Below are 27,941 nucleotides of genomic sequence, written 5' to 3'. Positions count from 1 at the left end.
GCGCTGACAGCACGGAGCCTACGTGGGATTCTCTCTCTCTCCGAATTTCTCTTTGCTTTCTCTCTCTCTCTCTCAAAATAAATAAATAGACATTTACAATTTTTTTTAATAGAAAGAAAGAAATACGAATGAAGAGGAGGATGAACAGGATAGATTATAACAAAGTAAGCAACCGTCCAGAGCTGGTCTCTCTGCTCAGACACACCATCTCGGCACGCGGCCCCCAGGGCTCCTGCTTGTTTTTCTGTGGGACCTGGGGACAAATGCGGAGTTCCTGCTCCAGACGCACCCGAAAGCTCCCCCCCCCCCCCCGCCACTCCCCGGCTGGTCACGAGTAGGAAGCCTGCGCTGCCTTCCCACTTTGTTTCTGCGACGCCTTTGAGCCCACTCTCGGATCAAAGGCCCCCCAGGACACCTCTGCGGTGCAGAAGTGGTTTCCGAGGCCTCTAACCCCGTCTCAGCAAGAAGGCGTCAGAGAAAACGTGGCCCGGAGTCTGGGCTCGTGTTAGGGAATTTGGGGGAGGGTTCAGGGAGGGGATGCTCTCAGGGAGGTGGGGCAGGGGCGGTCCTGCAGGTGGGCATCTTCATAAATCCTGTCTGGGGGAAGGCTGCATCTCATGAGGCTAAAGCTGTCACAGGAGGATGGCTGGGCCTGGCTGCGGTGTGGAACAGCATTCACGGTTTTCTCCGTGTTCGTACTCAGTTGTCGCGCGGTCTTGTTTTTCGTCTGGATCCGTCACAGTGATAACGTCTGATGTCGATGTTCCCTGAAATCGCTTATGGTCATCAGGACACTGAGTCCGGGCCGATGTCCAGATGTTAAGGGTTGCACTTCTCCTCAGGGCGCCCTCTTGGCCTGTGGCTTCTGGCTGGGTTTGGTCAATGGGGAGCCAGGGCAGAAGATGGAAGAAGGGGAGAGGAGGGAGCGCTGTGGGCGCACTATCTCCCTGGGCTCTGTCCCTGCAGGGCCACTGCTCCCTGGCCACACTCCCCTCCACAGCTCACGGCTCCTCTTAAGAGAGCCCTGCCTGCACGACCGCCTTCTTTCAGGTCTCCAAAACGGCCTCTCTGCCTCCTCCCCTTTGGGTTAGGGGTGGGTGGTAACAGGTCCCCTGTTCCTGGCCCTGGGTATAGCTCCATCCCGCATTTTTGTGAACAGCTCCCTACGGACCCCTTCCTGAAGTTCCCAGTGTGAGCGTCCCCTCCGATGCCTGTTGAGTCTTGCTGATGCTGGTGGCCCCGAGAACGCTGGCTCACAGCTCCTTGTCCGGCGCTGGGTTCTGACAGAGGTTCATACTGAAACGAAGGGTTATGAAGATGGCAGGATCCGCCTGGAGCGCACGTCCACCGGCTTGTGTCCCCAGTCCCAGGCACAGTGGAGACCCGCCAATGGAGAGAGTCTGCCGGGACTCAGCGGTGCCTAGGGTTGCAGACTGAGAGGGTCTGTGCGCCTGCAGAGAGCGCTGGGGCACGTGTGTCCTGTATCATCAGAATTCCCCCTTCAGCCAGGAAGGGACAGCCCGGGGCCTGGGACCGGCATCACAGGTCAGGACCCCGCGCAGCCTCGGGTAGAGCGGCTGTTCCAAGGAGGATGTCGATTCTCGGCCGGTGACTTGTGTCTTCGCAGGGACGGTGAGACACAGAGCGGCAATCCCCAGCCTTCTCCCTCCAGAGATGTGTCTTTCCCCCACAAAGCTGTCTCCCCCCGCAAACATTTCCTGCGTGTTGCCTGTGGGCCAGAATCTGTGACAGGCGACGAGAAGTGGTGAATAGTAGATCCTTAAGCAAAGACAACATGACAAAACGGAGGCGGGGGGGGGGGGGGGCGGAATATATACAACCCACACCTTACACAAAAATCGAATCTCCTTCAAATAGAAAACAGCCCAGTAGAGAAATGAGCACAGGATATAAATTATTAGCTCGCAGAAAAGGAAATGACACATGACAGGATGTGCAATGTCACTCCGTAGAGAAAACAGGCACAGACGTCAGAGCGCCCTTCTCCAGAAACGATCATTCTCACTGTTGGACAAAGCATGTGAAAACGTTTCCACCTCGTTCCTTCCGTCTTAGTTCAGGTGCCCCAAAAGCTGACTTTGGAGTCAAGGTCGAGGTCGTCGACCTGGGAAATGACCCCCCGCCCCTCCCCCCCCCCCCCCCCCCCCCCGGGAAACCAAGTTCAGAAATAAATACAAGGAAAAAAAAGCCAACCAAGTGAAAAAATGGCATAAAGGGTACCTCAACTAGTTGGTTACCATATGGGCAATGGGGCTCAATCCCACCCAGTGTTCTCAGAATCCTCGCAGCAGGGCTGGGGAGCCTGGGCCATTTACCCACAGCCCCATCCGCCCCTGGGGGGGGTTAACTCCCCTGCACTTCCGGGTCAGGCTGTGTACATGCGAAGCAGCAAGCATCCTTGTGTTAGAGAAAGCTCTCAGGTGGGGAAGAAGGAAAGCAGGCACCTGGGTAGCCACCTTGCGGGAACCTTCCGCCTGAGGGGGTGGGGGGGGGGGGTGGTGTGGGATTGGACATGGACGCCATGTGTTTACAAGGCTCTGCCCCTGAGAGTGCAGTGAATGCCTGATCAGATCCGTCGGCCCTCCCTCCACTCCCATCCGTTTAGCCGTGCTCACTTCCTGTCTTCCGGTAGGCGTCCCTGTGATAAGGCCCCGCTGCCCCCTCCCCGCCCCACCATGGCCTGGAGCTGGTGGGGGCGTCCCACCCAGGCCAGGCCAGAGGGCAGGCCTTGCGCATCTGACTGCCCGCCGGGGCATGGCGTGGCGCGCACGGAACAACTGCTGTGTGCGGCGCCCCCCGCTGGGACTCGCAGGGGAGAGGGGGAGAGAGGAATCCCAGGGTGCAAGTTATCTGCGGGGACGTGCAAGGTCCCTAACCTACGATAACGCGGGACAGAATATAGTAACAGGCAAAGCCTCGGGGGTCAGAAGAGTCTGAGGACGCTCCAGACCGGGAACGCCCGGAGTCGTTCTTGGAGGGGACAAGAAGGCGGGGCAGGGATTCAAGAGGCGGAAGTGGAGAAGGATTTGGGTGAGGGAGAGCTGGGCCGGCAGCAGCGGGGTAGGAGGCCAGGGGAGCCGTTGCTGGTGTGTTAGCCGCACAGGTTTGAATCGAAGCAGAAGGGAGTTGGAGGCCTTCGGGGAAGCATTTGGGCCCTTGGGGAAACATGAAGAGATGTGCTTTGGGAAGGTGACTTTAGAACAAAGCTATACAATGGTCGGACTGAGGTCTGCGGGGCATGGGAGGGGGGCCCGTGTGGGTGTAGAGGATGTTGGACTCAACCAGAACGACAGAGCGTGACGCCCAAGGAGAAGGCCTTTGTTCAGTGCCACCTTCCTGTCCCCGCTGGTATGTCACCTCCCTGGGGTGACTCAGCATCTCAAACTCGCATCCTTAGCATCTCTCACTCAATAGTTTTTGAATGAATGACAGGGCGCCCGTAATGGCCATGGCACCTTCTTTACTACCTCTGCACCCCTCCCTGCGTTCCCTCCTTCTCTCTCCGGCGCCCTCCTCCCGGGTGCTCCCCACAAACCCAGCAACTGGGACAGATTCCTCTGGCTTTGGAAAGAGGGCTGCTTGTCTTTGTCTCATCACCCCCAACTCCAGCCTCTACACACTCAGATATCTCTCCTGGTGGTTACCTTGCTTCCGGAAAAAAGAAAAGGAAAATTTAAAAGGTCAGCTCATCTCAAAAGGCTGTCTGCAGCACTGAGAGTTTAAAACTGTCTGTGTATTCTGCCTAGTAACTGGTGAGAGAGTAGGCTCAAGGATACCATTGGCTGGGCCCGTCCACCGTCGGCCAATCCTGGGCTCTAGACCGTTCATTGAGTTCTTGGGACTCTGCGGTCAGAGTGGACCTAGTCTCAGGTCCTGCCGCTGGGCACTCTGCGAGTAATGGAAGGCGAAGGTAAATTTTTTTGTTTTTTGTTTTTTCTTCTCCGATTTCAGGGCGGTTTGTTCTCTGTTTGTGACTATGAGATTAGACAGAAGACGGACCACAGGAAAATCATCAGTTAGTTGAGCGTCAGAGGAGAAAAGAGAACGCAGAAGTTAATTCTAGAAGGTAGGAAAGGGAGGGAGGAGGGGTAGCGCTACCCCTCTGGGGGCAGGGGTGGGGCGGTAGGTGGGAACCCACTCTGTGGGCGGCGGGGTCCCCGGGAGAGGAGCCGCTGGGGTACCTCCCAGCGCACCCCGGGATTCCTGGGGGGTTTGGGGGGGGAGGGGAAGGGTATGGAAAAATATCAGGTGACAGCTGAAGAAACTCAACTCTGGCCGGAGAAGTGAGCCGGGGAGGGCGGAAAACTGCCTCCCCGATCATTGTGTCGTTGGCTTAATCCAGGGAACGTCTAATGAGCCCATCCGTCGGGAGGTACCTGAACCCGGAGACAGCGTGGGGCGCGCTGACGATCCCCCCGCGGTTACAGGAAAGCTGGACTTGGATCGGAGCTGGGGCCCCGTCTCCTCGGCCGGTCTCTCCACGTCTGGTGCCCCCAGGCCTCCGGTCGGGCGCTGACTCTCCCGGGTGCCTGGTCGGTGGCGCTGATGGAGCCCGCGGCCGCCCCCCGCTGCCGCGCGCGGGGCTCGCTTCTCTTCTTGGCGCTCCTCTGCGGGTGTGCCCTGCTCTCAGGTAGGGGGCGCCCCAGCTCCCGCAGCCTTGCAGAGGGGAAAATGCACGCCCGAGTCGGGAGGGTCAAGAGGTATTGCAGTTGGGGTCAAGCACCTTCCATTCTGCACCGGCTCCTTGATTTCACACCAGCGCCGCCTGGTTGGAGAAACACGGTGAGAGCCCCAGAGGCGGGCTGCACGTACAGGGTTTGCGTTTTTTGAGCGGCGACGTTTCAACTGGTGAAAAGAAAACGGACGAAGTGCGCTTTCATAGGGTATCTGGCTTAACTCCAAATAACCCGACTAGCGCTATTTGAACTTTGAGCTGATGGGAAATACCTCCCAGTGAGATAGATAACATTTCGCATTCTAACATCTCCGCATTGCGTGTGCGTGTATCTTGCATTTACAACACATTTCAGTTGGGACTCGCTCGAGTTGAGGCTACACTCCAGGCCCTGTGCTAGACTGGGGGATGGTCCGTGTCTGCAAGCACGGGGTCTGGGAGGTCCTCGGGATGCGCTGTTGGTACTTTGTTCACAAAGGAGGGGCAGCCCCAGGGGCGGAGAACCCCACCGGGTGTCTCGTGCCCGAGACCGCGGCTGCTGGGGGCTGGGCCCCTGGGCCCTGGGAAAGCCCAAGTCGTCCCCCCAGAGTATCTACTTCCTTTCCTGCCTTCCATATCCGATGGCTGTGCCCCGTCTGATTCCGCTCCTCTGTCGAACAGCCCAGTTTACTGTCGTGGGTCCAGCTGACCCAGTCCTGGCCATGGTGGGAGAAGACACCACGTTTCACTGCCACCTGTCCCCCGAGAAGAACGCTGAGGACATGGAAGTGAGGTGGTTCCGGACTCACTTCTCGCGGGCAGTGCTCGTGTACAAGGGTGGACGAGAGAGAACCGAGGAACAGCTGGAGGAGTTCCGAGGAAGGACGACCTTTGTGAGCGACGGCATCACACAGGGGAGCGTGGCACTCGTCATACACAATGTCACAGCGCACGAGAATGGCATCTACCACTGTTACTTCCAAGAAGGCAGGTCCTACGATGAGGCCATCATGCGGCTGATGGTTGCAGGTGTGTCCTTTCATTTTGCTCGGTTGCTTTTTCAGTGTCGTTCGCAGGGAAAGCTTCTCTCCTCACCTCAGGCCCGTGGCAGACCAGCACATTTGTGCCTCGAATCCTCTTTAAGCGGGGAAAGTGGCTTCCTCCTGCCCCAGGACCACTGTGGGCATCGACCACCTGCTACACTGTGGGCATCGGTTCTGGAGACGTAGGCACGGGACTCAGCTACAGCCTTGAGCCAGGGAGAATGTTTAGTCCCTAGAGATAGTTCTTTTTTTTTTTAAATAAGTTTATTTGTTTTATTTTGAGGGAGGGGGAGGGGCAGAGAGCGAGGGAGAGAGAATCCCAAGCGGGCTCTGCGTAGTCAGCGTGCAGCCTGACGTGGGGCTCGATCCCACGAACCTCGAGCTCATGACCTGGGCAGAAATCAAGAGCCAGATGTTCAACCAACTGAGCCACCCTGGCGCCCCTCTAGAGATAATTCTTATGCCTACTCAGAGATCTCTGGGGGTCCTCCTTAGTAACTTGTTTTAGAATTCGACATTTTTAGTGTGTAATACAATACACAGACAGAAAAACTTAGAAACATGAATGTACAGATTACCAGATTACTATGAACTGTAACCCATGTGACCGCTACTCATATCAATGAATAGAGCCCTGCCTTCTCCTGACCGGGTGAATTCGGCCCACCATAACAAAATACCCCATAGACCGGCTTAAGCGACACAAATTAATTTTCCCACAGTTCTGGACGAAGGTCGAACCGTCCACAGGTTTGGTGTCTCCTGAGGCTTCTCTCCTTGGCTTACAGATGGCTGCCATCTCACTGTGTCCTCACGTGGTCCTCCCTCTGTGTCTTCACGTGGTCTTTCCCCTGTGTGGACCCACCCCTGGTATCTTTCTCTGTGCTGATCTCTTCACAGCCCAAGGTATTGGACGTGAGGGCTCCAATACGTGAATGGGGAGGGGCATAGTTCAGTTCATAACATGCCCCCTCTCAAAACCCCCAACTGACACGTGTTCCCAGAAGTGCTGTATAATGGGAAATACACATCTTCCTCTTTTAGACATACGACAAGTTTGGTTGCCAAAATGTTTGTACCAATATATACTCTTACCAATAGTATATGGTGCTCCATACATTTGCCATCAGGTCCGAAGACAAGTTTTTCACACTTGAATTCAATTCGTTCTCTTTTTTTAAAAAAAAACTTTTTAAATACTCATTTATTTTTGAGGCAGAGAGACACAGAGCATGAGCGGGGGAGGGGCAGAGAGAGGGAGACCAAGAATCTGAAGCAGGTTCCGGGCTCCGAGCGGTCAGCACAGAGCCCGATGCGGGGCTCGAACTCACGAACCTTGAGATCGTGACCTGAGCTGAATTCGAAGTCAGCCGCGCTCAACCGACTGAGCCACCCAGGCGCCCCAACCCATTTCTTCTTTCTAGTCAGTTGCTTTTCATGACTGGGGGGGTCAAACACTGACCTTGACCCTTTTCACTCCCCTTCCTGAATTTTCTCCTCAGCATGTATAGCCTTCTGGTGTAGTATGCACTTTGCTTATTCATCCTGCTTATTATGTCTCTTCCACTAGAGGGATTTTTTTTTTTTTCTATTCTGCTTCTGTTGTATGCCCATGTCTGGGGCATAGTAGGTGCTCAACGAATAGTAATTGAATGGATAAATGAACCTGCTGCATAAGGCTCTAAGTGCTGTTCATCATCTCATGCCTGCGCTGTCTTCATTCTGAGCCTCCGACCTGCTTCTTCAACCTTTTCCTGTGAGCCTGTGGTCAGTCCAAATTTTTAATCGTCTTTGATGTGTGTGTTAGAGCAGGCTGGGTGATGCTCTGGTAACAAGCAGCCCTCAGCACTCAGTACGTGAAAATAACAAAGGTCCGTTTCTGACCATGAAACGTGTCCTCATGAGTCAGGTGGGGCTCGACTTCACAGGGACCTTCCTCGGGGATCTGGAGCTTTGCAGTTCCCCTTGGCAGAGGGAAAGAGCCTGGCAAATCCCCTCCTGGCTCACAAAGCCTCTGCCGGTGAGGGGCGGCATGTTATTTACACTCACATTTCATTGCCCAAAGCCAGTCCCGTCCTTCACCGCACAGGAGAGCGGAAACGCAATCCCAACCGTGTGGCCAGGTGAACTGAAAATTTTTGGTGGACGGCACCAGAGTACCTTTTCAGGCTTTTGTCACCGGATTTTTTTTTTTTTTTTTTTTTAGCTTTATAGTACAAATCACAACCAGAACCAATCAGGAACTGAGTAACACCAGCAGTTATTCACCACTATATCTCCGGCATCTAGCGGATTGCTTGACATCTAGTAGGTACTTAAAAAATAGTTGTAGGGGTGCTTGGGTGGCGTGATCAGTTAAGCGTCCTACTTTGGCTCAGGTCATGATCTCGCGGTTGGTGAGTTCCAGCCCAGTGTCGGGCTCTGTGCTGACAGCTCAGAGCCTGGAGCCTGCTTCGGATTCTGTGTCTCTCTCTCTGCCCCTCCCCTCCTTGCTCTCTCTTCTCTCTCTCAAAAATAAATAAACGTTAAAAAATATTTTTAAAAATAGTTGTAAAATGAATGAGCGGAAAAAAAGAAATTGCTGATATCAAAATTTCAGAGTGGGAAAATTTACCTTTGGGCTCCCTCTCGTCATAGACATTCGCAAGTTCATCCAACAAATGCTCAACAAGCCCTTCCTATGTTCAAGTCACCGTTCCAAGAAACCGAGGATAAATCAGTGAACAAAATACGCGAAGTTTCCTGCCCTCATGGAGCTCACATTCTAGAGGATGCAGACAGCCAATAAACATGATAATTAATTACACTGGATCTTATATCCTGTGGTGGTGAGCACTGTAGAGAAAAGAAAGCAGAGAAAGGGTTGGGAGTGCTGGGGGGGGGGGGGGGGGCGGAGAATGGCCAGAGCCAGCTTCCCTGCAAGGATGACAATTGAGCAGAAGCAGAACGGAGGGGGTGAGCTGTGCCCCTCTGGGCAGAGGGACCCGGTGTGAGGCCCCATCTGGCACCGCACCTGGCCCCTGGCGTCTAGATGGGGGACCACGTACTTTGTCACTCACACTCTCTGATTTTGAGAGTAAGAAGCATGGGGACAACTGGAATCCACCAGGGCTGTCCAGCAAACTATGACATACGGACATCCCTTGTCTTGATAAACATTGATTTTGCCTTCCCCCCCCCCCCCTTTGCGCAAATACTGACCATAGTGAGAGTGACTGATGTGTACAGATGAGTTCATTACAGTGTGATTAATCACCAAGCCTGCTGACCCCAAGGGAAAGCCGTGGGAATGGAACAGAGAGGAATCTCGCAGGGTTTCAGAATAGAAGTGGCATTTAAACCGAGATTTCTAGGAGTTTATTAATAATGGTTTTAAGGTATGATCTCACCGTCGGGGCCAGTGTGTTATATTTTAAAAGAAACATTTGGGGGCGCCTGAGTGGCTCAGTCGGTTGAGCGTCGGACTTCAGCCAGGTCACAATCTCGCGGTTCGTGAGTTCGAGCCCCGCGTCGGGCTCTGGGCTGATGGCTCAGAGCCTGGAGCCTGTTTCGGATTCTGTGTCTCCCTCTCTCTCTGCCCCTCCCCCGTTCATGCTCTGTCTCTCTCTGTCCCAAAAATAAAATAAACGTTGAAAAAAAAAATTAAAAAAAAAAAAAAAGAAACATTTGAAGACTGGAAAAGCCTTTAAGATACACATAAATCAATGGCATTTCAGTGGATCAGACCCATGGAAGTAAGGCTTAGGGGACAGTGAGGTCCCCCCTAAGTAGGCCTCAATTCACAGATGATAGGAGCCCCCATCTTTGTTACTGAGAAGGGCAACCTTGTATGTAGTTAATAGAAAATATTGGGGCGCCTGGGTGGCGCAGTCGGTTAAGCGTCCGACTTCAGCCAGGTCACGATCTCGTGGTCCGTGAGTTCGAGCCCCGCGTCGGGCTCTGGGCTGATGGCTCGGAGCCTGGAGCCTGTTTCTGATTCTGTGTGTCTCCCTCTCTCTCTGCCCCTCCCCCGTTCATGCTCTGTCTCTCTCTGTCCTAAAAATAAATAAACGTTGGAAAAAAAAAAATTAAAAAAAAAAAAAGAAAATATTGTGGCGGGAAGATTTCTCACCCTGGTGCTCTGACTCTGTTCACAGCAGCCCTGCGCAGGCGACCGGGATGGGTTTGCAAGCGGTGGGAACCCTCTGTCCTTTCCCTGTAAACGCGACCCTGGCCTGGCCTGCCCTGCTCCGAGCTGAACTGTGGAATTGTTTGTTCGTTTCTTGTTTTCTCATTTGGTTAATTGGCTGGCTGGTTTCGTCCTCAAGTCTGTTGTCTAATGCTTGCCCTTACTGAACCCAATTTTGTAGAATTTCCTTCCAACCTGCCCAGTTCTTTTGAGTCTTGTCATGCTTCAGAGTTTCTGTGTGAGCCTTTCCATACGCAACTAGTCTTTGTTTCTTTGTTTCTTTGTTTCTTTGTTTCTTTCTTCTTGGCAAAAATCAGATGGAGCAGGTAGCACTAAGGCTTAAGCAACTGCTTTAATTTTGTCTTTTTGCCTCTTAATTTGTCTCAATTTTACCTTTTAATTTGCTGTCTAGCCCGAACAAACGAATTACTTAGAAGTTTGGATGAGACAGTGTGGTCCAGCAATAAACTGGAATTTTATTTTGCCCTGTTGTTCTAAAATGAATAAAAATAAAATAAAATAAGATAAAATAAAGCAAAACAGTTTGGATGATCGCTGGACCCCTGGCTAATGGGGCAGAAGTCTCCTAAGACTGTGCGTTTTCAGGTCTTGCATTAGTATTCTCTTTTATTTTTTTTTATTTTTTATTTTTTTTTAGTATTCTCTTTTAAAGATAGAATAAGTTGAAAAAGTCTGGGCTCAGGATTTTGTGTGATGTTCTGCTGACATTGAAGACGTGATATTGTTTCTCGAGGATCCCACGAGCATCCAGATCTTTCTACTAGGTAGGTGTTGTGGAGGGACTTAAGGAACTCACCTCGCTGACTGAGCCCCCTCGGAGGTAAACTTCCCTGAATTGGGGGAAGGGTAGGTTTCGTATTCTAGCTCTGTCCATTCTCCCAAAATCCAACCACTCCTTATGACCTGCGATGATGTGAAACCCTAATTAGCCAGGAGAGAAGGGACAGTGTCTCGAGGTCAAAAGCTTCCTAAGACTCTGCTGGCCTGGCAGGTTTCTGTCCTTGTCATGTGATTCTGGAGCTTCGGGAAGCCAATGCTACTGACAAGTCCTCCCAGGACAGAAAGTGAAATCCTCAACCTGCCCGTCTCAGGCCAGAGTGCACATTCTCACCCAGCAGTGAGCAAACTAACCTCTCTCACTGAATCAAATCGGTCAACGAACACTTAGGAGACAGACGGATGTGTGCCACTGTGATGGGGTCATAGGTAGAGCACAAAGCAAAGTGCCGTGTCATCCTGTCCTCAGAGATCTCACGATCCATTGGCCTCTTGGTCTCCTGGTGTTCTCTTGCTTCCTTCCCTCTGTCCCTCCCTTCCTTCCCCCCCCCCTTCATGGCAAGGGTGCTGTGGGCATAACCAGTTTCTCTGGCCACTGGCCACTGGCCATCTGTCTCCTTCCCTGGGCTCTCCTCACTGGGGGCTGATCTAAGACACTTTGGCTAAGACACTGTTGTTGCCTTTTTAGCTGAGCCCTGGTCTCTGTCCCCAGGCCTGGGCTCCAAGCCCCTCATTGAAATGAAGGGCCATGAGGACGGAGGCATCCGGCTGGAGTGCACATCCGTAGGGTGGTACCCAGAGCCCCACGCGGTGTGGAGGGACCCTTACGGTGAGATCATGCCCGCCCTGGAGGAGGCTTACACTGTGGACGCCGACGGCCTCTTCACGGTCACCGTGGCCGTGATCATCAGGGACTGCTCTGTGAGGAACGCGTCCTGCTCCGTCAACAACACCCTGCTTGGCCGGGAGAAGGAAACTGTGATTTTCATTCCAGGTTGGTTCCCTGCCCTCTGGAGGCCCATCAGGTGGAGGCAGAATCCTCAGACGGACAGACTGGAGCCTGGGGAGGTAGAAACGTGGGGCAGAGGGGTCCTGCACCCCACGGAGCTGGAGGCCGCTCCCCTCGTCCCAAGGGGAAAACCAAACAGTCTTCTCTGAGGGTCGATCTGGTGGTTTTTTCTCTGCTCTGGTCCTGATCCTGCAGCAATTTGTATTGTTTTATTTTTGTTAAAGTGTATTTATGTATTTAAGTAATCTCTGCACCCACCGTGGGGCTTGAGCTCATGACCCCGAGATCAAGAGTCACCTGCTCTTCTGACTGAGCCAGCCAGGGGCCCCCGTGGCCATGTTTAAACACTCAGAACAGTCACAAGTGGACAACGGTATGGACAAGTGGCTACCTACACCCGGAGGTGCTGCCTGGTCTCCCTTCCTGTCGGTGGAATTTCTCAAGGGAAGCGAGGGGTGGGTGGGACTCTATCTACGCGCACACACATTCGTCCAACGGATACTTAGCAAGCATCACCTGTGCTCAAGGCCCTGTGCTAGAAAGCAAAGATAAATCAGTGAACAAAATACATAAAGATCCCTACCCTCATTCTAGAGTAACAGAGAGCAAGAGGTGAAATAATTAATTAAACTGCAGACTATATCAGATGACGATAAGTAGTGTAGGAAAATTAATTGGGGGGAGGGAGGGGAGCACCAGGGGGCATGGGGGAGTTGTAATTACAAAGAGGATGCTCAGGGAAGTCGTCGCTGAAAAGATGGCGGTTGGGCAAGTGAGGAATGAACTGGGCAGATATGTGAGGACCCAGCAACCCAGGAAGCAGGAGCAGCACATGCAAAGGGCCTGAGGCAGGGGCCTGTCTAGCAGTTTGGGGGAACCCCAAAGGGCAGGCGTGGCTTGTGGGCAGGCGGGGCGACGTCAGTGAGTTGGTCCAAGTGAGATAGGACACACCGCGAGGTTTTAAGCAGAGAAGTGACATGACCTTGCTCTGGCTGCCGTGCTGAGGATAGACTGTAGACAGTATGGGCAGCGGCCCAGAATAAGGGATTGCGAAATCTCAGGCAGGAAGGAAGGGATGGTAGTTTGTGCCTGGTGGTGGCCAGTTAGCTCGGTTCACCCCGATCCTTCCCACGGTGACTCAGGTGTGCTGCCTTTCTGTCGCCTGGGCCCCCAGCCCCGGCGATCGCCGCGGGATGAGCCGGGGTAGGGCCAGGGGCCCTCTCTGGGGTTTCTGAGAGAGAAGGCGGCAGAGCAGGGACCCCAGGGAGCTCTTCCAATGGGGCTCTCTCATCCTGGGGCTCCTTTTTCTCACGACATGGGGCTTTTCGGGCTCCCTTTTCAGAATCCTTGCCCCCCCGCACACTCCCCCGGATGGCGGGCCTCGCTGCCCTCCCGCCTTCTCTGCTGCTCCTCGTCGCTGGAGTCCTCTGTCTCGCCAGGAAAGTCCACCGGGAAAAAGAGGTTGAGAATGAAGAGAGAGAAACCGCATGTCAGGAACTGGGGAAAGAAGATGTGGAAAAAGAGAAAGAACATGAGATCAGAGGTAAAAGAGCAGGAGGACAGGTCACGGTCACAGGGGGACACAGCTCTGACAGCTAGAAGCCCGGGCACAGGGAGGCAAGAAACAGAGGCGGCAGCAAGGGGCTGGGAACGGTGGCATCTTGGGACCCGCCCCGCCCTCGCAGCTTGCTCCCACTCTGCAGAGGCCCCGCCACCCCCCTGCCCACAGGGCTGTCTTGTTGAACAGAAGCAAACCCCATGGACACTCAGAAGGCCCACCCCGGGCTCACAGACCGTTTGTGGAACGTTGACAGTCCCATAGGCAGGAGGGGAGGGGGCCCGTGGTGTCCACGAAAGGCCCGTCCTTCCTCGTTTGATTCAAACTCAAATTCTCTTATTTCTTCCACTGAGGACACTCACGTGCGTCTGTTTATTTTTCAGAGCAACTTCAAGAAGAACTGCGTAAGTTTGGCATTTCCTGACGTGTCCCGTGCCGTCGTCGGTGCTCTGCTCCGTTTGTCCCCCCTCCCAGAGCTCACCTCTGCCTGTCCCTCTGTTGCAGGATGGAGAAGAACCCTGCTACATGCCGGTGAGCCTCTGACACTCCCTCACATCCACAACTCCTCCCCACTGGCCAGCCACCGGGGCCGATTAGCGCACACAAACTGGGGTGCAGGCCAGCTGGGGTGGGGGGCGCTGGGGTCAGCTCCCTGGCAGTAACCCCTGCAGCCCTGGGTCCCAGCTCTTAAGAAACGCCTTTCTGCTTCCCAGGTTACTGTGTGTCTGGCTTGGGAGGGAAGTGGGGGGGGGGGTGGCCGGGGGCGGGGTGCGGGGACAGGATCCTAATGCCTCATCCCCACGAGCACTGTGCCTCCGCTGGTTTCTCCCCTTGTGCTCCAAAGCGCCAAGGAGTCCAGGCCGTACCAGATGCCATGGTCCTCGGACCTTTCCTCTTTGGGTGAACTTCCAAACTGTCAGAGTCAGGCATATCAACAACGCGGGGAAGGGAGAAAGTCACTTTAACGCGATAGAAATGTAGTTGGGCTAAGTACTGACAGCGGTAGTGGGGAGCCGTCTGCGGGATGGCAGGGGGCCCAAGCGTTCCCCGTTTCCAGAGAGGTCACCGACGGAGACTTCACACCCGTGTTGATAGAGCAGAAGCAGGGTGGCCTGTGGAGACCTTCTCCTGTCTTTGTCCCCTGTGAAGGATGCCCTTGTGAGTCACTTCAATCAGCTGTCGCCCGTTTAAGCTGGTGGAACACACCCAACCTGTGAAAGGACCTCTTGCCGCCCAGGAATCCGCAGGGAAAAACTGGCCTTAACTGCTTCATTGGGAGAGGGGCCTCTTGGCTGGTTTAGGCCCCGCTTGGGAACTTCCTAGGTAAAGAGAGTCCCAGACACCTTCCGTCTTGAATAGACAAGGGGGCAGATCTGAGGATGATGACAGAAAGCAGGGGCCACTAACTTCAGTTCATTTGCTAAAGTTCCCCCACTGTTTAGGGTTGTCCCCGGCCTGAGGCAGTGTCCCCTCACTCGGGAGACAGACCAGCAGCCTCAGCAAGTCTGTGAGCCGGCTTCCTGCCCGGGAGCAGGTGCAGGGGGCTTTCCCCACGGGGATCTCCCACCACCTTCCTGGGCCCTCTCTGGGGTCCGGGAGCAGCACCATCTCCTGAGACCCCAGACCTAACCGGGAGACTTCCTCTGCAGCTGACGTGGTCCTAGACCCAGACACGGCACATCCTGAGCTGTTCCTGACAGAGGACTGGAGAGGTGTGAGGCGAGGCCCCTCCAGGCAGAGTGTGCCTGACAACCCCGAGAGGTTCGACTGCCGGCCCTGTGTCCTGGGCCTGGAGAGCTTCTCCTCAGGGAGGCACTACTGGGAGGTGGAGGTCGAAAACGTGATGGTGTGGGCTCTGGGGCTTTGTAGAGACAATGTCGAAAGGAAAGGAGAGGCCTTACTGGTTCCTCGGAATGGCTTCTGGACCCTGGAGATGTTTGGAAACCAATACCGGGTCCTGTCTTCCCCCGAGAAGATCCTCCCCCTGAAAGAGCGCCTTCGCCGCGTGGGCATCTTTCTGGACTACGAAGCTGGAGATATCTCCTTCTATAACATGAGGGACCGGTCACACATCTACACGTGTCCCCGCTCACCCTTCTCTGGGCCCTTGAGACCCTTCTTCAGGCTGGGGTCTGATGACAGCCCCCTCTTCATCTGCCCAGCCTTCACAGGGGCCCGGGGGGTCGCGGTGCCCGAGGGCGGCCTGATCCTTCACAGGACGGGGACCCAGCGCAGCCACCAGGGTCAGTTCCCTGGTCTCAGAGCCAAGTAGAGGGCCCCGGCACCCCTGGCAGGAAACGGGTCATGTCAAGAACCGCCTCCAGAGGCCTCCTGGACACCCTCTTCAGGCCCAGCCCTGCCTGGCCCTCATCAGGCTGTTGCTTTCCCGATTCATTTGCTGGTGACCACGGGGGCACGGGCCGGTCTCGGAGCCGTGCTGCCACACGGCTCCCAACCTGGAAGGAAGCGGGAGACAGTGACGGGTTTTAACATCAGGGTGACACGGTCAGCCTGATGCCCGGGCACCAGGCTCTGTGGACTCGGGGTGAGGGACACAGGACCCACTGTAAGGGGAGGGAAACCATAACAGGAGGTCAGGGACGGGAAGCCAAGCCTGGGGGGAGGGAAGGGAGAAGGGCCTGGGTGCTGTCCAGCCTCAGTTACAGCTATGGGGGTTGGAGAGCTGGTGGTCCCATTTCTATCCCTCCCCCCCCCCCCCCCCCCCGGAGATTTCCAGATTGCACTCCTAGCCTAGAACTGAGCTGAAGAAAGATGAAAGATGAAGACCCGCGTTGGCCTGGCTCGGGTGTCCCCTCAATAAACTGGGAGTCAGTACTCAGTGACTGAGTATGGCTTAAGGGTTAAGGTCGCAGCTGAGCTGGTGAGAACTGCCCCGAGTGGATCGCAAGGTTCAGGTTCAGTGGGCAAAGCAGCAGTTTCCAACGTTTTGACCTCAGGCCACTTAAGTAAGATACCTCAAAAGTTATTGAGGACCCCAAAGAGTCTTGCTCACTTGGGTTATATCTGTGAACATTTATGGCATTGAAGGTTGAAACTGAAACATTTAAAAACTGTATTTATAATTTATATGAAAATAGCAATAATAAACCAATGATAAGTTAATAGGAAAAACATGTTTTATGAAGAATCACTTGTTTCCAAAGCAAAATAAATGTTATTGAGAAATGTGGCATTCTTTAAGGTTTCTGCAAGGCTAATGTCTGGCTTCTCCTAAAAGATGGGCTGCACCTTTACATCTGCTGCTGTACTCAGTGTTGGAGTATCACAAATCATGCCATCTTGAAAACTTTGAGAGATTGAGAGCAAAAACATTATATTATTATTATTATTATTATTACTACTAATGGGGTCTTGGAGTGGTGGCGGTCTGGAGCTGATGGCTAAGAAAGAATTCTTGACACGTCTTTGGTGCAAAAAGGTGATTTTATTAAGGCACGGGGACGGGGATCCGTGGGCAGGAAGAGTGGCACTGGGGTCGTGAGGAGTGACTGGTCATATACTAGGGACTTGGGGGAGGTCAAGGTAAAAGGCAGGGAGCCCCAGAAGGACTTTCAAATACTACAGGGGGCGCTTAAGATACAGGAGCCCCGGCCAAGGTCAAGCTAAGGTTGTTGTCCCTCTAGTAAGGCGTTAACATTAAGAGGGGAGGGGGTTCCCGGAGAAACGTCGTACTCTGTATTTGCCTCAAGTACTTGTCAGTGGGCCGCAGGTTACACAGAAATTCAATGTTATTTACCATTTCCTTCTTGCCTTTATTCCCCACATCGCTAGGGAGGGGAAGGTCATGTTGGGGCTCTGGGAAACTGAAAATATAGGTTTCTGAAGATTAGAGTCTTGATAAGATTGCCTTTTTCTTGTCCTTTACCAAGACATTTTGTAAACTGATATAGACTCACGTCCTGCACGACTGTGATCTCTACCGGTTAACCATTTGCATTCCCCTTTCCTTTGTTCTTGGGCAGCCCCAGTGCCTGAGGAATGTCACAGAGATCCCACCTGGCGGTTGGGGGGTGGGGGTGGGGGTGGGGAGGGTGGGTGGTGAGGTGTTGCGGGGTGTCAGCTTGCCTTTGGCTCCCTCATCAAGTAATGCGGGGGCCCTGGGCAGGCGGCCCCCAAACAAGCTGGTTCTTGGCTCGTCCTCCCGTCTCTGAAAATCCCTCCCTTCCTCTAGGAGGCCCTTCCTAACTTCGCCGGCTAAACTTAGTCCGAGATGGAACAGTGGCTGTGTTGGGTCCCCTCCCCCCACCCGGCCCTAACCACGGAGCTCGCTGCTGCTCTGGGCTTATCCCCCTAGAAGAGCGGGCTGAGCTACACGTTCTAGGGCCGGAGACCTCACAGGAATGCGGAAGCAGGATGTTTGCCAGAAAGAACTCAGCACCGGAAACCGGACTACACCGGCCCGCGCCCAGGTGGACCCCGGCGCCGGCCCATCACCTGCTCTCTCCTCATTATAATACGCAAATACAGCCAGGGGTGGAGACCTAACATGCTAATGAGACAGGCGGGGCAGGTGGCGGCGCGTGCTGCCCAGTGCGCCTGCGCGCCAGCTTCTCCCCGCCCCGCAAGCCCGGGCGTTCCGTCTTTCCCGCCTCAGCCGCTTTGCCAACGGCGGGCCGGTGCCGGGGGCCGGCGGGGACTTCTGCGCCTGGCGCCGCGCTGGTGCCGGAGGATAAGCCCCGGGAAACGCCTCTCTCGGCCTCATGTCGATTTCTGTTTGCGCCGAGAGCCAAAGAGCCGCGGGGTCGGGATCGTACTTTGGCGACCACGCAGGGACCCAGAGAGGGAGCCCCGGTGACGGCCCGGAGCCTGCGGACCGCGGAGGGAGTCCCCCCTGCTGTGCGACTCACCAGCGGCTCGGAGCTGGAGTCCCGCGTCCCCGCGGCGGTAAGTCGTGCCTCCCGCCGCCGGGACTCTGCCCCTCGTCTCAGGCCGCGCATGCGGCTGCGGGTTTTGCCCGTCTCCTTCTGTCACTGTCATTGTAGTCTGCATTTCTCGGACGGAGCAAGGTTGGTCTGGGCCAGCGTTCCGGGGCCGGGTGTCCCCGGTCCCCCGACTCTGACCTCCCCGGCGTTGGTCCCCTGCAGGGTCACTGGGAGCTCTCTGGTGGGTTCAGCCTGAGTGTCCCCTGTCCCCTGACTCTAACCCCCAGTGGTGGTCCCCTGCAGGCTCACTGGAGGGCCTCTGGTGGGTTGAGCCCGGCCTGGGTATCCTCTCCGCTGGCTTTCCTTGTGGCTGGTCTCCGTTTCCTGGGTGTGTTTGAAAGCCGGAATTACTTCCAGACTCTCTTGTGATTTTCTTTGGGGTCAGATCTGTGTTCTTTACCTGTTGTCTCTCGGAATGGGGCTGTGGCCCTGAGAACTCACTCTGTGTTGTCTTTGTGTAAGTGTTAACTTCCTAAGTCGGTCTTGGCTTGACCCTGACCATCTTGTCTTTCTCCTTCTTGTTTGTCTTGTGAATCATCTGGTACCTTTTTATCTTATTAAGAGGGAAGGAGAATTCCTGGTGAGTCAGACTTCGTTCCAGTGTCAGGTTGAAGAAATCCAGACCTTGGTCCGGATTCGGGGGGCCTCAGGGTTAATCTTTTTGTGTACCGGGGAGCCGCCTGGTTTAAGAAATCAAGCTGCTCTGGTCGTACTGGCCTGCTTCTACCGATGGGCCAACTGGGACAAGGAGAGGTCCATTCACCCAGAATCACCCAGGCTTCACACAGAATCACACAGTGTGACTCTATCTGCTAGTCAGCTTTCACCTTTTTTCTTTTTTTATAAGTCACCAGGCCCATCCAACTTCCCAACATGTGCGACACCTTAAATGGGACAAAGGACTCCCTTCTAGGATTTTTTTAAATAATTGGGATCAGGGGCGCCTGGGTGGCTTCGTCGGTTGGGCATCCGACTTGGGCTCAGGTCATGATCTCGCAGTCTGTGAGTTCGAGCCCCGCGTCGGGCTCTGTGCTGGCAGCTCGGAGCCTGGAGCCTGTTTCAGATTCTGTGTCTCCCTCTCTCTCTGCCCCTCCTCCGCTTGCACTCTTTCTCTCTCTCAAAAATAAGTAAACATTAAAAATAAATAAATAAATACTTGGGATCAGTTTAAATTGGATGGTTTGAAGAAGAGGAAAACAAAAAAAAATTTTTTTTTTTTTTTTTTTTTGCATGGCACTGTTTGGCCCCAATATCTTAGGCGAACAAGAACCAGGAACCGTGGCTCCAAAATGGACCATTAAATTTGTATGCTCAAATTTAAATTTTAATACTATCTTGCAGTTGGATTTGTTTTGCAAAAGATCTCAGAAGTAGGGAGAGACACCAAGACCCCAAATTAAGGAATTCTTGCAGAGTCTCTGTGGCCTCAGATCGTTACCACCGGCACCCCTCTCACTGCTGGGTTGAAACCAGACATTTTATTTATTTACTTACCTATTTAAATTTATATTGGGGCGCCTGGGTGGCGCAGTCGGTTAAGCGTCCGACTTCAGCCAGGTCACGATCTCGCGGTCCGTGAGTTCGAGCCCCGCGTCGGGCTCTGGGCTGATGGCTCAGAGCCTGGAGCCTGTTTCCGATTCTGTGTCTCCCTCTCTCTCTGCCCCTCCCCCGTTCATGCTCTTTCTCTCTCTGTCCCAAAAATAAATAAACGTTAAATTTATATTTATTTATTTGAGAGAGACAGCAAGCAGGGGAGGGGCAGAGTGTGAGGAAGACAGAATCCTAAGCAGGCTCTGCAAAGTCAGCAGAGAGCCCAGTGTGGGCCTCGAACTCACAAACCATGAGATCATGTCCTGAGTTGAAGTCAAGAGTCGGACACTTAACCCGCTGAGCCACTCAGGCACCCCAAAACCAGACATTTTAGACAATCCCCTGTTCTAGTCAAGTGGGACCTAGTACTCCTTTGCAGGAGTCCCATCCCAAACCCCCTCTACCCCTGCGACTTTGACCCCAACAACTTCCCCTCCTTCCTCCAAGGTCTCCCCACCTCCTTATTCATAAGGAGCTTCCCTGCCCCTGCATCCTCCTCCCTCCTCTGGAGTAAGTCCCACTAGCACCCACAGTGCCCACCCACCCACCATAGGCCCCAACTGGATCTGTTTCCCCTTAGGGAAAGGACATACCCGAGGAAGGGATTACCAGAGTTTCATGTCTTGCTTACAGACCTGGTTCTGTGTAAAGAAAAGTTGGGTCATTTTTCCAAAACAAACAAACAAACAAACAAACAAACAAACAAACACCTGACGAGATGTCACCCCAGGCCTTACTGTTGCACCCTAGATGAGGAAGACAGATCCTTAGGAAGGCTGGGGATTATGCTGACAGCCTGGGGTCTTAGCGTCTGCCAATCCAGGGGACGGAGAGCTTGGGGCCGGATGAAATGCTGTCCCTGCTTGGGACCCACAGTAGGATCAGGAGGGCACAACCCCCAGGGTGCAGAGGCACTTTATTACCTGCCTGTCTGAAGGGATGACGAAGTGCCTAGCCAAACCAGCTAATTATGACAAAGGGAGGGAAATAACTCGGCAAAAAGGATGAGAATCCAGCTGTCTTTCTAAACCACTGATGGACGCCTTCCGCAGACGCCCAAATGGAGACCCAGAGTCGCCGCGGGGAGGTCTTTACTGACTGTGTGCTTTATCGTCCAGCCTGCCTCTGATCTTAGGGGGAAGCTACTGACGTCAGAGGCAGGTTCTCAGTCCCTGCTGTCACCTTTGGTGGAGGAGGCCTTCAAGGTTTTTAATAACTGAGACAGCGCAGAGGAGGCCAGTGAAGACAAGGGTAGCAGGACAGGCACAGGTTCTGGCTGCCCTGCTCAGGGTGACCCCAGGAGGCCCAGAAGGCCGTAGCCAGAACCATCGGAACAAGTGTGCGTAATGCAGGCAGGAAGGCGGGGGGACCTGAGCCTGCCCGCCCCAGAGAGCGAAGGGCACACGCGGACTCCCACCCCCGGCCAGTCTCTCGGAAGAGGGGCCGTGCAACCACAAAGAGGCCCCAGGAGCTGCCCGCCCCAGCACCCACCTGACCCCTTACCATTGTACTAGCGGAACCTCGGTCACCCTTGACGTGGCGGGTAGGAAAACTAAATTCCGTGTAGATACTGGAGCCGCCTGCTCTGTCCTGACCCAGCCTGTGGGCCCTTCCCCAAGTGTGACATGTGGTAACTGGGAGAGATGTGGCCAAAGGTGAGACCGTTTACCTTCCCCCTCGCCTGTGAAGCCAGATCAACTGTTCTGCGCATTCCTGTCTGTAGGTCCCGGAAAGCTCTGCCCTGCCGCTGGGGAGAGATCTACGAAACCATTCTGGAGCCACTCTTTACCTTGAAAAGGGTGATATTAAAATGGAGATAGACCGGAAACTGGGATTTCATCCGTGGGCACTACTGGCTGGTCCCAGGCTTGAGCCGCAGATACGCCTGAGGACAAACAACCAAGTAGACTCATGTCCCAGGGGAGGCAAAAAAAAAAAACAAAAAACAAAAAAAAAAAGTCTCCCCCGTTCAGGGAAAGGTAAAACCTAGTGCAGGGTGTCTAGAAAAAAATAGTTCCCCGTGAAAAGTAAATCTTTAGGAGGAATCCAGCTGATAATTTCAAAATTTCTCAAGTATGGATGGATCAAGCCTTGTCAATCCCCATGTAATACCCCAGTCCTCCCAGTGAGGAAGCCCAGTGGAGAATATTGCTTTGTACAGGATTTGAGGGCCATAAATAAAGCTGTTCTCATACACCTGGTAGTACCCAACCCGTATACTCTGCTCACCCAGGGTCCAGGCGATGCTAAATTTTTTACCACCCTGGACCTGAAGGGTGCCTTTTTCTGCACATCCCTTTATGAGGAGAGTCACTATTTACTCGCCTTCGAATGGAAAACCCCTGATACTCAAGACACTACCCAGCACACCTGGGTGGTGCTTCCCTGGGGCCTTAGAGACACCCCCCACCAACCTATTTGGAAATATAGTGGCAAAAGAGTTACAAGAATTAAAATTGAGAGATGGGATCCTCTTACAACATGGTGATTTGTTAATAGCCAGTTTGACTAAGCAGTCCTCGGACTGTAATACTGCAAAAACCTTATATTTTCTAGCTAACAGAGGATATAGGGTCTCCCCCATCAAAGGCTCACATATCACAACAACAGGGCCAATATCTGGGCTTCATCCTATCTCCAGGCACCCATGTCCTGGCCACGGATCCCAAGAGGACCAGCAGCGCCTGCCCATACTGCCAACTAGAAAGCAACTCCGTGGCTTTCTTGACACGAGAGAGTTCTCTTGTATCTGGTTCCCCAGTTACGGCCCTGATGCAAAGCCCCTATATGAGGCCTTGAAGGGGGAAGAAAGGGAACCCCTACAATAGACTGTGTTGGGGGGCTTTTAAAGCCTTGAAAATGGAGCTGGATGGAGCCCCTGCACCGGAGTTCCCCTATTTGGATAAACATTTTACCTCATCTACCCATGAGAGGCAGGCTTTGGGGGTCCTAACTCAAAAGCTGGACCCTGATCAGAGACTACTTTTCAAAATAACTAGACCCAGTTGCACAGGGACGGCCCAGCAGTGATGGCCACATCTCTCTTAGCGAGGCCAGTAAGCTTACCCCGGGTCAGCCTAACTCCCTGTCAGGTTCAGACCATGTTAGAAACTAGAGGGCACCACTGGCTGACGGGAGGAAGGCTAACTAAGTATCAGGCCCTCTTGCCAGATTCCCCAGATATTTTAAAGGTCCACTGGACTGCACCCTGCTTCATCCTGGAGGTTAAGGGTCTCCAACATCAGTATGGAGACAGTAGAACAGACTTCTAGCAGACCTGACCTTCAAGACAGACCCCTTGACAATCTGGATATGGTGTCATTTATGGACAGGACACTTGTGGAGAGAGGCATCTGGAAGGCAGGCTACGTGATCGTGAACCTAAGTAGGGTCATTGAGGCTAGAGCTCACCTCGACACTTCATCCACCCAAAAGGTTGAACTGATAGCCCTAATTAGGACCTTGCAGTTGGGGGAAGGAAAAAAGATGAAATCTCTACACTGACTCACAATATGGGTTCCATGTACTACATGCCCTTGCGGTCGTCCAGAAAGACAGGAAAATGTCAGCAGCAAGAATTCACCAATACAACGTAAGGACCCAATCTTCACTCTTGTAGGGGCAGCACAGCTTCTCGTTTAGGTGGCTGTGGTCCATTGTAAAAGTTGTCAGAAAGATGGGACCTCTGTAAGCAAAGAAAAGAACAGTAAGGCTGACCGATCAGCTGTTCACAGTCCATGGAGCACAAAAACCAGATCAAATTACCACCTTGACAGTTGGCTCCTCTGAGTTCCCCGGCCACCCTCAATGCTCCCTGCTGGCATGGGAGGACACAGAGAGACAGGGATATACAGAATAAAGTGCTGGTAGCTTATGAGAGAGGACAAAATTCTCATTCCAGAAGCCCGACAAGAAAAGCTTAAACATTGACATGATGCATGCCACCCATTATGGCAGAGATGTCCAATGGGACTTGGTGCAAAAGGTCTTTCTAGGTCAGGGACTTAGACAATAAAACCAAGTTACCCTTGCCTGTGACTTCTGCACCCAAAATAAACCACAGAGCCGTCCAGTCTATCCCCACTTCTCATGCCAGTCCAAGACCAGGGGGCGTTTCCTGGGGAAGATTGGCAAGTGGATTCTACCCAGATGCCATCACAAGCAGGCTACAGACATTACCTCGTGTTTGTTGATATTTTTACCGAATGGGTATAAGCCTTCCCACCCGGGTCTGGGAAGGCGACTGAGGTCTGTAAATCCCTCCTAAAAGGGAATTCCCAAGTCTCTCCAAAGTGGTAACGGGCCTTCTTTTATGGCTAATGTCACCCAGAGCCTTTCAGCAGCCTTGGGAATAAGTTATAAATGACATGCTCCCTGGCACCCCCATTCCTCAGGGAAGGTAGAAAAGATGAATCAGACCCTTAAAAAGATGCGAGCAAAACTCTGTCAAGAAACTGAAGAGCCTTGGGTCAAATTGCTTCCTCTCACACCACTCAGGATTCCCACCGCCCCTAAGACTCAGAGCATTTGAAACGACAGGAGCGACCCTTCTTCCAGTGAAATGACATGGGAGACCCTCCTTCCAGCCCATATTCCACCACGCGGGAAGATAAGCCAGAACTTGCGGCCTTTGATCACTTTGTTTGGGCTGAGTGCTAAGAGCCAGTTGGGCTTCTGCTAATCATAGGCTGCCGGCACCCCTAGAGGTGATTTAGAAGAGCCCTCCCCTCTGCAAATTAATCCAGGGGGTCAGGCCTTCCTTCCAAGTTGTAAGGAGGGCTCCCCAGAAAAAAAGCAGTTGCTCCCCAAGTGTCAAGGTGATTTTTAGTCACTCCAGTGGCAGTTAAGCTGCAAGGAATCCCTAGCTGGGGACATCTTTCCAGGCTAAAATCTTTTTCTCCTGGACCTCCTCAGAAACGCCTGGAAGGCCTGGAACCATCTTCCTCACGTGAACCTGTGGGAGACCCCAGATACTTGGTCCAAGAAGCGAGCCTCAGAGTCAGATAAGTGATTCTATCTTGGTGGATTGGTTTGCTGACGTTTCTTTTTATTGCGTCTGTTTTCCTTTTTCTTCTCTGTGGGTACATTTCGGGGCACTCCACTCTGGCAAACACCTGTTCTGCCCCTGCTGGGTCTAGAAGACCAGAACCAATGATGGGTTGCATAATGTGGGCCCTTCTCTTGGCCCTTCTCCTGGGGATGAGTTGGGAAGGAAATAACAAAGGGAGGGAAACTTGGGGAGAAAATTCAATTGTCAACTTCTCCAGCATCGTGGCCTCGGGAAATAATCTCTCTAACTGTTGGATCTGCCATCCCGGCCCACGGGATGGGGTTCCTAAGCTCCAATTCGAGCCTACAAACGAGGATGTGCCTCTCACTTTGACTTCCGGACCCATTAGGAGCACACCACTCCTGGTGGCGGAACTCAAGGACCGCGAGGATATGACGTGTGTGACCCTTACAGACACTTGGAACCAAACTGGGCTCCAGGTTAAGCGCCCACTTCTCTGTAAAGAACAGGGGCGGCCCTGTTGCCCCTGCGAGACCAACACCTGCCTTACCAGTGCGGGCAGCTCGCCCTCCATTTATCCCATGTCCTTTTCCATTGCAAGCTCTTCGTGTGTCCCCAACCAGACTCACTGGTGTGTGGACTCCTCTCTGCTTCCCCCGGGCGACCAACCTAACTTCTCCTGTACTCACTGGAAAGGAACAGCAACCCCTTCCTGGAGGCTCACCTATCAGACCCCATCTGCCTTCGATAGCCACGAGGGAATAGAGGAGGACGCAGAGCTAGGTGGGGGGCCGATGGACGGAGGGCCCCTGTCCCCCAGGTGCAAGAGCACACCTAAGTGGGGTCCCCTTTTACGAAGCTGGTTTAATTCCTCTTCAGCCCGCCGGGCCTGTGCCCCCCCTGGATATCTGTTCCTCTGTGGGCCACCACAAAACAAACTGCCCTATGAAGGGAGCCCCGATTCCTCCTTCTCCTGGCCTCTTCGGGCAGTGGCCTACGCGTGTTTAGATAATGTCCACTTCCGGGGACAATGCACTGTGGGACGACTGGGCCCAGAAGGATTAGGCGCCACTATATATAACGTCACCTCTCAAGGCAGACGTAAGAGAGCACTCGGGCTTATCTTGGCGGCAGCTGGAGAAGCCACGGGACCGGCTGCCCCCCGGGGGGGGATTGCCTATCATGAGACGACCTTAAAAAGCCTTACCCAGGTCATCGAAAACCTGGCCTCAAGCGCTGGCGACACCTCAGAGGCCCTCCAGGAGTCCCTAGATTCCCTTGACAATAGGTTAGCTGTAGATTATCTTATGGCCACACAAGGGGGTGTCTGTGCGGTAGTCAACGACACGTGCTGCACCTACATCAACGCCTCTGGGGAGGTCGAACTAAATACCCAGGAGATTTACAGACAAGCCAGATCGTTGCATGGGTTCAAGAGCCCCAATGGCCAAACTATATAGGACTCAGAGGTTATATGCCTAACATTGCCTGATTCCGTTCTTTCCTGGGCCCTCTTGTGGCAAAAAATTCTTCTGTTACTATTCAGACCCTGCCTCCTTAATCTTTTGGTTAAGTTTGAGTCTTCTAGAGGACGGCAGTTTCTTGTCAAACAGATAGTGGCACAAGGGCCCCACCTGTCCAGCCCCAAGAGGACCAAGGTCCTTACAGGTCGTTAGAGCAGTCAGCGGGAGAGTTTTACTCCTCCTGGTAGGACAGGGACGACGCCCCGCTCAGCAAGAAGCAGTTTCAGAAGATGAGACCTTCGGCCCCTCCTCCTTAGGAATAAGGAGGGTAAAATCTCTCCGGTGGAGGTGGGGAGGGGTGAGGTGGACCAGGGGCTGTGTCTGGGACCTCCCCCCCTCCCCGCCCTAACCACAATGCACTTTGCTCTGTGCTTTTGTCACCTTAGGAGAAAAGGCTGAGAGCTACATGCTTTTGAGCATTATATCTCATAGGGATGCGGGGGCAGGATGTTTTCCAGAAAGAACTCAAATGAAGAAACCAAACTAAACCAAGCCTGTGCCAAGATGGACCCCAGCACGGACCCTCACCTACTTTTTTCGTCGTTAGAATACCAATAATCCCGGCCGTGGGTGGATACTTAACATGCTAATAAGACACGTGCTGCGGAAGCATGTTCTGTCCACTGCGCCTGCGCCCCAACCTCCTTTGTCTCCACCTCCACCTGCTGAGATGTCCCTCCTTTGCCGCTTCAGCCCCCTTGCAGGCTTTGCCGGCCTTTGTTCCGGGAGCCGGCTGGGACGTTTGTTCCGCCGTCGTCTCTCTGGTCTGGAGCATAGGCCCCCAATAAACGCTGCCTGAACCTTTTCTTGGCGTCGTGTCAATTTCTGTTTTTGCGGAGAGCTGGAGAACCCTGGGGTCCAGAACAGTCCCGCCGGTTCCTCTTTCTTGGCTTTCTCAAGTCCCGGTCCCTGGTGATGTGGATGTCTTTTTACTTGTTTACTTGTTAGGGAGGGTATTTTTCATATGGGAGATTTGCTACCTGCTTTCAGCGGGACGGAGGAGGGTGTGAGTGTCCTTGCACTATTTCCTAGGTAACTTATTTAATTAAGATCATCAATATTGCCAGAGTGATACCTGCCCTTTCTCTCTATATCATTGTAGGGGAGGCAAAACTTTACCTCTTCCCATCTTGGGTTTTTGGCTAGGACTCTTAACGAAAACACTAACAAGAGAAAAACAGTTCACTCACACAGTGCACATCACAAGGGAAACCTAAATGAAAACAAACACGATGGTAACAAAATTCCAACTTATTTTCCATCTTCAATAAAGGAGAGTACATTTGCAGAGGTGATAGGACAAAGGAAAACAATTTTAGGCCCCAAGGCCAACAAGCTGGGAAGGTACTAATAAGGGAGAAAAGTAATGGAGAATGGTTGGTTTGGAGATTCTCCTGGTTCCTCTCTGGGCTGGTAAATGTCTCTCCAGTAAAATAATTTATATCTTGCCTTTAGGCAAAACAGGGGGAAAGTAAAGAACTTTTCCTGTGTTGGCTGCCTTTTTTTTTTTTTTTCCCCTGACTCAAAAACCTTTTGTTTAATTTATACAAAAAGCTACTAAATACAAAAAGTAGTTTAAAACAAAATAGTTTGTTTTTTTTTCCTGGCAGAATTTAAATGCAC

General features: G+C 53.1%; 2 protein-coding genes and 1 long non-coding RNA gene across 5 annotated transcripts; 2 read left to right on the top strand and 1 right to left on the bottom strand.

Moving 5' to 3' along the window:
• Window positions 1-88: 88 nt before the first annotated feature.
• On the bottom strand, window positions 89-3,857 carry LOC147580657 (uncharacterized). The gene is made up of 2 exons (XR_015250951.1): window positions 3,798-3,857; window positions 89-2,093 (listed from the first exon to the last, which is right to left on the bottom strand). It is a non-coding gene; the product is annotated as an uncharacterized LOC147580657 (long non-coding RNA).
• LOC112853584 (butyrophilin subfamily 2 member A2-like) lies at window positions 3,024-16,442 on the top strand. Of its 3 annotated transcripts, none has more exons than XM_086706040.1 (9): window positions 3,024-3,124; window positions 3,973-4,087; window positions 4,364-4,651; window positions 5,357-5,704; window positions 11,397-11,678; window positions 13,036-13,236; window positions 13,635-13,655; window positions 13,756-13,782; window positions 14,901-16,442. In XM_086706040.1, exons 3-9 carry the CDS (start codon window positions 4,567-4,569, stop codon window positions 15,521-15,523), a joined length of 1,587 nt encoding a protein of 528 aa, XP_086562166.1. In that variant the 5' UTR covers window positions 3,024-3,124; window positions 3,973-4,087; window positions 4,364-4,566; the 3' UTR covers window positions 15,524-16,442. The 3 variants fall into 3 exon arrangements, with proteins under 3 accessions (XP_086562166.1, XP_086562165.1, XP_086562167.1); XM_086706039.1 differs by lacking the exon at window positions 3,024-3,124 and adding an exon at window positions 3,217-3,369; XM_086706041.1 differs by lacking the exons at window positions 3,024-3,124; window positions 3,973-4,087 and adding an exon at window positions 3,811-3,931.
• Window positions 16,443-17,787: 1,345 nt separating this feature from the next.
• Window positions 17,788-27,123, top strand: LOC147580656 (endogenous retrovirus group V member 2 Env polyprotein-like). Its single transcript, XM_086706043.1, has 2 exons — window positions 17,788-18,156; window positions 24,699-27,123. Exon 2 carries the CDS (start codon window positions 24,936-24,938, stop codon window positions 26,253-26,255), a length of 1,320 nt encoding a protein of 439 aa, XP_086562169.1. The 5' UTR covers window positions 17,788-18,156; window positions 24,699-24,935; the 3' UTR covers window positions 26,256-27,123.
• Window positions 27,124-27,941: the final 818 nt, after the last annotated feature.

Source organism: Puma concolor, chromosome B2, assembly GCF_028749965.1.
Source record: "Puma concolor isolate L17-30 chromosome B2, mPumCon1.1.hap2, whole genome shotgun sequence".
NCBI lineage: Eukaryota > Metazoa > Chordata > Mammalia > Carnivora > Felidae > Puma > Puma concolor.
This window is presented reverse-complemented; position numbering and strand designations above follow the sequence as displayed.